This window comes from Lepidochelys kempii, chromosome 1 (assembly GCF_965140265.1).
Source record: "Lepidochelys kempii isolate rLepKem1 chromosome 1, rLepKem1.hap2, whole genome shotgun sequence".
Classification (NCBI taxonomy): domain Eukaryota; kingdom Metazoa; phylum Chordata; order Testudines; family Cheloniidae; genus Lepidochelys; species Lepidochelys kempii.
In genome coordinates, this window is record NC_133256.1 from 305,009,520 (window position 1) to 305,016,884 (window position 7,365).

The 7,365-nt window shown below is 48.4% G+C and overlaps 1 protein-coding gene across 1 annotated transcript; it reads left to right on the forward strand.

The window, feature by feature from the left end:
- The first annotated feature begins 5,072 nt into the window (after positions 1-5,072).
- On the forward strand, positions 5,073-6,816 carry LOC140910388 (uncharacterized). Its single transcript, XM_073341178.1, has 2 exons — positions 5,073-5,719; positions 6,296-6,816. The coding sequence occupies exons 1-2, from the start codon at positions 5,137-5,139 to the stop codon at positions 6,814-6,816; spliced, it is 1,104 nt and encodes a 367-aa protein (XP_073197279.1). The 5' UTR covers positions 5,073-5,136.
- The last annotated feature ends 549 nt before the right edge of the window (positions 6,817-7,365 follow it).

Below are 7,365 nucleotides of genomic sequence, written 5' to 3' on the forward strand. Positions count from 1 at the left end.
TTGGGGCATATAGCAGCCCAATGTCCCAACAGGGAAGAGCCTATGCAATGTAATCTGGGGATCACAGGGAGCAATGTGGCCTAATTGGCCTGGTAGGGGTTGCAATGACCTCACATGGGTACACAAGATCAGTAAAAATGAATGGTATTGAGACTATAGCATTAATAGATTCTAGGAGTGCTGTCACTCTGGTCTCAGGAAAGTTGGTGGGGCAAGACCAACTAACCTGGGCCAAAAACACAGGGGTAACATGCGTTCATGGCAACGTAAATTTCTACCCCACAATCCCGGTATGGATTGAGATCCAGGGGAATACTACCAGGGTGACTGCAGGGTGGTCCCCAGGCTCCCCTACCCTGTCTTAATTGTTAGGGACTTCCCTGGGTTTGAGAGCTTCCCCCCACAATAGAGCCAGGGGAGGGTAGCAACCCCCGGGTTGAGACAGAGGCACCTACAGATAGCCTCACCCCAATGTTTGCTGAAGTTGCCCCAGAGTTATTCTCATCCCCTGGAAAACCCCGAAAGTCTAGGCAGGAAAGGAGGGCAGATAAAAGATTGGGGACCAGGATTCTAGCAGAGAACCAGAGAACCTCCTTTGTTGGTAGGCAAACCTGTTCATAGAATCATAGAATATCAGGGTTGGAAGGGACCTCAAGAGGTCATCTAGTCCAACCCCCTGCTCAAAACAGGACCAGTACCCAACTAAATCATCCCAGCCAGGCTTTGTCAAGCCTGACCTTAAAAATATTTAAGAAAGGAGATTCCACCACCTCCTTAGGTAAAGCATTCCAGTGTTTCACCACCCTCCTAGTGAAAAAGTTTTTCCTAATATCCAACCTAAACCTCCCCCACTGCAACTTGAGACCATTACTTCTTGTTCTGTCATCAGCTACCACTGAGAACAGTCTAGATCCATCCTCTTTGGAACCCCCTTTCAGGTAGCTGAAAGCAGCTATCAAATCCCCCGTCATTCTTGTCTTCCGCAGACTAAACAATCCCAGTTCCCTCAGCCTCTCCTCATAAGTCATGTGTTCCAGTCCCCTAATCAGTTTTGTTGCACTCCGCTGGACTCTCTCCAATTTTTTCACATCCTTCTTGTAGTGTGGGGCCCAAAACTGGACACAGTACTCCAGATGAGGCCTCACCAATGTCGAATAGAGGGGAACGATCACGTCCCTCCATCTGCTGGCAGTGCCCCTACATATACATCCCAAAATGCCATTGGCCTTCTTGGCAACAAGGGCACACTGTTGACTCATATCCAGCTTCTCGTCCACTGTAACCCCTAGGTCCTTTTCTGCAGAACTGCTGCCGAGCCATTTGGTCCCCAGTCTGTAGCGTGCATGGGATTCTTCCATCCTAAGTGCAGGACTCTGCACTTGTCCTTGTTGAACCTCATCAGATTTCTTTTGGCCCAATCCTCCAATTTGTCTAGGACCTATCCTCTGTATCCTATCCCTACCCTCCAGCGTGTCTACCTCTCCTCCCAGTTTAGTGTCATCTGCAAACTTGCTGAGGGTGCAGTCCACACCATCCTCCAGATCATTTATGAAGATACTGAACAAAACCGGCCCAAGGACCGACCCTTGGGCACTCCACTTGATACCGGCTGCCAACTAGACATGGAGCCATTGATCACTACCCGTTGAGCCCGACAATCTAGCCAACTTTCTATCCACCTTATAGTCCATTCATTCAGCCCATACTTCTTTAACTTGCTGACAAGAATACTGTGGGAGACCGTGTCAAAAGCTTTGCTAAAGTCAAGGAACAACATGTCCACCGCTTTCCCCTCATCCAGAGAGCCAGTTATCTTGTCATAGAAGGCAATTAGATTAGTCAGGCATGACTTGCCCTTGGTGAATCCATGCTGACTGTTCCTGATCTCTTTCCTCTCCTCTAAGTGCTTCAGAATTGATTCCTTGAAGACCTGCTCCCTGATTTTTCCAGGGACTGAGGTGAGGTTGACTGGCCTGTAGTTCCCAGGATCCTCCTTCTTCCCTTTTTTAAACATGGGCACTACATTAGCCTTTTTCCAGTCGTCTGGGACTTCCCTTGATCGCCATGAGTTTTCAAAGATAATGGCCAATGGCTCTGCAGTCACATCCGCCAACTCCTTTAGCACTCTCAGATGCAGCGCATCCGGCCCCATGGAGTTGTGCTCGTCCAGCTTTTCTAAATAGTCCCGAACCACTTCTTTCTCCACAGAGGGCTGGCCACCTCCTCTCCATGCTGTGCTGCCCAGTGCAATACTCTGGGAGCTGACCTTGTTTGTGAAGACAGAGGCAAAAAAAGCATTCAGGAGGCCAGGAGATAATTCAGGCCAGTGAGGACTGGGAGGTGGTTCCTAGTCCAAATAGGGGAACCCAAGGGGTGGAGTAGAAACAGGCCCCCTGGAATTAGGTCAGACTGGTACCGCACGTGAGAATTTTGGCAGGACCAAGCCAATGACCCGCTATTTGCAAATGTAAGGGAGGAGGTAGTGGAAGTAAATGGCGTACCTGTGGAAGGAAAGACCAAAGGCCCAAGGCCATATTAAGTGCTCAAACATGATCTGTTGTACAGGATAGCGTAAATACGAGGGGAAGAAGTAGAGCAACTCTTAGTCCCACAGAAACACACAAGGGCAGTACTAGAGTTAGTTTACAATCATCTATTTGGGGGACATCTAGGAGTAGACAAGACACTGGATAGAGTCCTAAGAAGGTTTTATTGGCCAGGAATATGTGCAGAGGTCAAGCACTATTGTGCCTCCTGCCCTGAATGCCAGTTGCATAGCCCCTGACCGCACTTACAGGCCCCATTAGTACCTTTGCCTATTATTGAAGTCCCTTTCAAGAGGATAGCCATGGACATAGTGGGCCCACTGGAAAGATCAGCACCGGGCCACCGAAACATAGTAGTCATCCTTGACTATGCCACGCAGTATCCAGAAACCATTCCTTTAAAAAATCCCACATCGAAGGCAATAGCAAAAGAACTACTCCCAGTTTTTGCCAGAGTGGGCATCCCAAAGGAGATCCTGACAGACCAAGGAACCCCTTTCATGTCAAAATTAATGAGAGACTTATATACCCTGCTCTGCATCCAGGCCATACAGACCTCAGTCTACCATCCACAAACAGATGGACTGGTTGAGCGGTTTAACCATACCCTTAAAAGTATGATCCAGAAGGTGGTAGATCAGGATGGAAAAGACTGGGATACTCTTCTACCGTATCTAATGTTTGCTACATGGGAAGTCCTCCAGACGTCCACTGGTTTCTCTCCCTTTGAACTACTATACAGACGCCACCCACATGGAATATTAGATATTGCCAAGGAAGATTGGGAAGAACAACCCAACCTAGGAAAGAATGTCATTGAGCATGTGACACAGATGAGAGAGTGAATAACTCGAATAACCCCTATAGTACGAGAACATTTGGAAAAAGCACAAGAGGCCCAGCAGACATATTACAACCATCAGGCGAAAGTATGGAGATTTCAGCCGGGGGAACGGGGGATGGTGCTAGTGCTGACAGCAGAAAACAAACTCCTGGCCAGCTGGCATGGACCATATGAGATAGTGGAAGCCATTGGGGAGGGGGACTATAAGGTCAGACAACCAGACTACTGAAGGCCAGAGCAAATCTACCACATCAACTTACTGAAGCCCTGGCATGACCGAGACACGTGCCTGGTCATTAGGGGAGCTCCACCCCAGACAGACAACCCACAGGGGCAGGTGAAGATGTCTCCTTAGTTAACTCCAGAACAACGAACAGAGGTCATTGATATGATCCAACGGAACCAGGATGTGTTCTGTACACAGCCAGGCCGTACGACACTTGTCCAACATCATATTGTCACCAGGCCCGGAGTAAGGGTGACGATAAGACAGTATTGGATACCAGAAGCTAAAAGGGAAGAAATTAGGACAGAAGTGAAGAAGATGCTGGAACTTGGATTATTGAAGAATCCCACAGCCAGTGGTCCACCTCTATCGTCCTAGTCCCCAAGCCTGACAGCACCCTGTCATAAATATAAAGGGAAGGGTAATCACCTTTAAAATCCCTCCTGGCCAGAGGAAAAATCCTTTCACCTGTAAAGGGTTAAGAAACTAAAGGTAACCTCGCTGGCACCTGATCAAAATGACCAATGAGGAGACAAGATACTTTCAAAAGCTGGGAGGAGGGAGAAAAACAAAGGGTTTGTGTCTGTCTGTGTGATGCTTTTGCCGGGGACAGAACAGGAATGGAGTCTTAGAACTTAGTAAGTAATCTAGCTAGAGATGCATTAGATTATGATTTCTTTAAATGGCTGAGAAAATAGCTGTGCTGACTAGAATGAATATTCCTGTCTGTGTGTCTTTTTTGTAACTTAAGGTTTTGCCTAGAGGGATTCTCTATGTTTTGAATCTAATTACCCTGTAAGGTATTTGCCATCCTGATTTTACAGAGGTGATTCTTTTCTACTTCTATTAAAAGTCCTCTTGTAAGAAAACTGAATGCTTTTTCATTGTTCTTAAGATCCAAGGGTTTGGGTCTGTGGTCACCTATGCAAATTGGTGAGGATTTTTACCAAACCTTCCCCAGGAAGTGGGGTGCAGGGGTTGGGAGGATTTTGGGAGGAAAGACATTTCCAAACAATGTTTTCTCAGGAACCCAGATAAAGTTTGGTGGTGGCAGTGGAAGTCCAAGGGCAAAGGGTAAAATAGTTTGTACCTTGGGGAAGTTTACCCAAGCTGGTAAAAGTAAGCTTAGGAGGTTTTCATGCAGGTCCCCACATCTGTACCCAAGCCCTGGTCTACACTAGGACTTTAGGTCGAATTTAGCAGCGTTAAATCGATTTAAACCTGCACCCGTCCACACAGTGAAGCCCTTTATTTCGACTTAAAGGGCTCTTAAAATCGATTTCCTTACTCCACCCCTGACAAGTGGATTAGCGCTTAAATCGACGTTCCCAGCTCGAATTTGGGGTACTGTGGACACAATTCGATGTTATTGGCCTCCGGGAGCTGTCCCAGAGTGCTCCATTCTGACCGCTCTGGACAGCACTCTCAACTCAGATGCACTGGCCAGGTAGACAGGAAAAGAACCGCGAACTTTTGAATCTCATTTCCTGTTTGGCCAGCATGGCAAGCTGCAGGTGACCATGCAGAGCTCATCAGCACAGGTGACCATGATGGAGTCCCAGAATCGCAAAAGAGCTCCAGCATGGACCGAACGGGAGGTACGGGATCTGATCGCTGTTTGGGGAGAGGAATCCATGCTATCAGAACTCCGTTCCAGTTTTCGAAATGCCAAAACCTTTGTGAAAATCTCCCAGGGCATGAAGGACAGAGGCCATAACAGGGACCCGAAGCAGTGCCGCGTGAAACTGAAGGAGCTGAGGCAAGCCTACCAGAAAACCAGAGAGGCGAACAGCCGCTCTGGGTCAGAGCCCCAAACATGCCGCTTCTATGATGAGCTACATGCCATTTTAGGGGGTTCAGCCACCACTACCCCAGCCGTGTTGTTTGACTCCTTCAATGGATATGGAGGCAATACGGAAGCAGGTTTTGGGGACGAAGAAGATGATGATGAGGAGGAGGTTGTAGATAGCTCACAGCAAGCAAGCGGAGAAACCGGTTTTCCCGACAGCCAGGAACTGTTTCTCACCCTAGACCTGGAGCCAGTACCCCCCGAACCCACCCAAGGCTGCCTCCTGGACGCAGCAGGCGGAGAAGGGACCTCTGGTGAGTGTACCTTTTAAAATGCTATACATGGTTTAAAAGCAAGCATGTGAAAGGATTACTTTGCCCTGGCATTTGCGGTTCTCCTAGATGTAGTCCTAAAGCCTTTGCAAAAGGTTTCTGGGGAGGGCAGTCTTATTTCGTCCTTCATGGTAGGACACTTTTATCACTCCAGGCCAGTAACACATACTCGGGAATCACTGTAGAACAAAGCATTGCAGTGTATGTTTGCTGGCATTCAACCAAAATCCGTTCTTTCTCTCTCTGTGTTATCCTCAGGAGAGTGAGATATAATTCATGGTCACCTGGTTGAAATAGGGTGCTTTTCTTCAGGGACACATTCCTGCTGTGCTGTTTGCCTGTGGCTGAACAGAAATGTTCCCCGCTGTTAGCCACGGGGAGGGGGGAGGGTTGAGGGGGTAGTCACGCGGTGGGAGGAGGCAAAATGCGACCTTGTAACGAAAGCACATGTGCTATGCATGTAATGTTAACAGCAAGGTTTACCCTGAAAGAGTGTAGCGACTGTTTTATAAAATGTGTCTTTTTAAATACCGCTGTCCCTTTTTTTTTCTCCACCAGCTGCATGTGTTTCAATGATCACAGGATCTTCTCCTTCCCAGAGGCTAGTGAAGCTTAGAAAGAAAAAAAAACGCACTCGAGATGAAATGTTCTCCGAGCTAATGCTGTCCTCCCACACTGACAGAGCACAGACGAATGCGTGGAGGCAAATAATGTCAGAGTGCAGGAAAGCACAAAATGACCGGGAGGAGAGGTGGAGGGCTGAAGAGAGTAAGTGGCGGGCAGAAGACAGGGCTGAAGCTCAAATGTGGCGGCAGCGTGATGAGAGAAGGCAGGATTCAATGCTGAGGCTGCTGCAGGACCAAACCAGAATGCTCCAGTGTATGGTTGAGCTGCAGCAAAGGCAGCTGGAGCACAGACTGCCACTGCTGCCCCTCTGTAACCAACCGCCCTCCTCCCCAAGTTCCATAGCCTCCACACCCAGACGCCCAAGAATGCGGTGGGGGGGCCTCCGGCCAACCAGCGACTCCACAACAGAGGATTGCCCAAAAAAAAGAAGGCTGTCATTCAATAAATTTTAAAGTTGTAAACTTTTAAAGTGCTGTGCTTAAAGTGCTGTGTGGCATTTTCCTTCCCTCCTCCACCACCCCTCCTGGGATACCTTGGTAGTCATCCCCCTATTTGTGTGATGAATGAATAACGAATGCATGACTGTGAAGCAGCAATGACATTATTGCCTCTGCAAGTGGTGATTAAAGGGAGGAGGGGAGGGTGGTTAGCTTACAGGGAAGTAGAGTGAACCAAGGGGTGGGGGGTTTCATCAAGGAGAAACAAACAGAACTTTCACACTGTAGCCTGGCCAGTCATGAAACTGGTTTTCAAAGCTTCTCTGATGCATACCGCGCCCTCCTGAGCTCTTCTAACCGCCCTGGTGCCTGGCTGCGCGTAACCAGCAGCCAGGCGATTTGCCTCAATCTCCCACCCCGCCATAAACGTCTCCCCCTTACTCTCACAGATATTGTGGAGCACACAGCAAGCAGTAATAACAGTGGGAATATTGGTTTCGCTGAGGTCTAAGCGAGTCAGTAAACTGCGCCAGCGTGCCTTTAAACGTCCAAATGCACATTCTA

What these genes read in the sequence shown, in the direction of transcription:
- LOC140910388 (XM_073341178.1), top strand. Translation starts at nt 5,137, where the DNA reads ATGCAGAGCTCATCAGCACAGGTGACCATGATGGAGTCCCAGAATCGC. An exon ending in AGGCGGAGAAGGGACCTCTG is followed by an intron (nt 5,720 to 6,295) that starts GTGAGTGTACCT and finishes TTTCTCCACCAG; the next exon opens with CTGCATGTGTTTCAATGATC.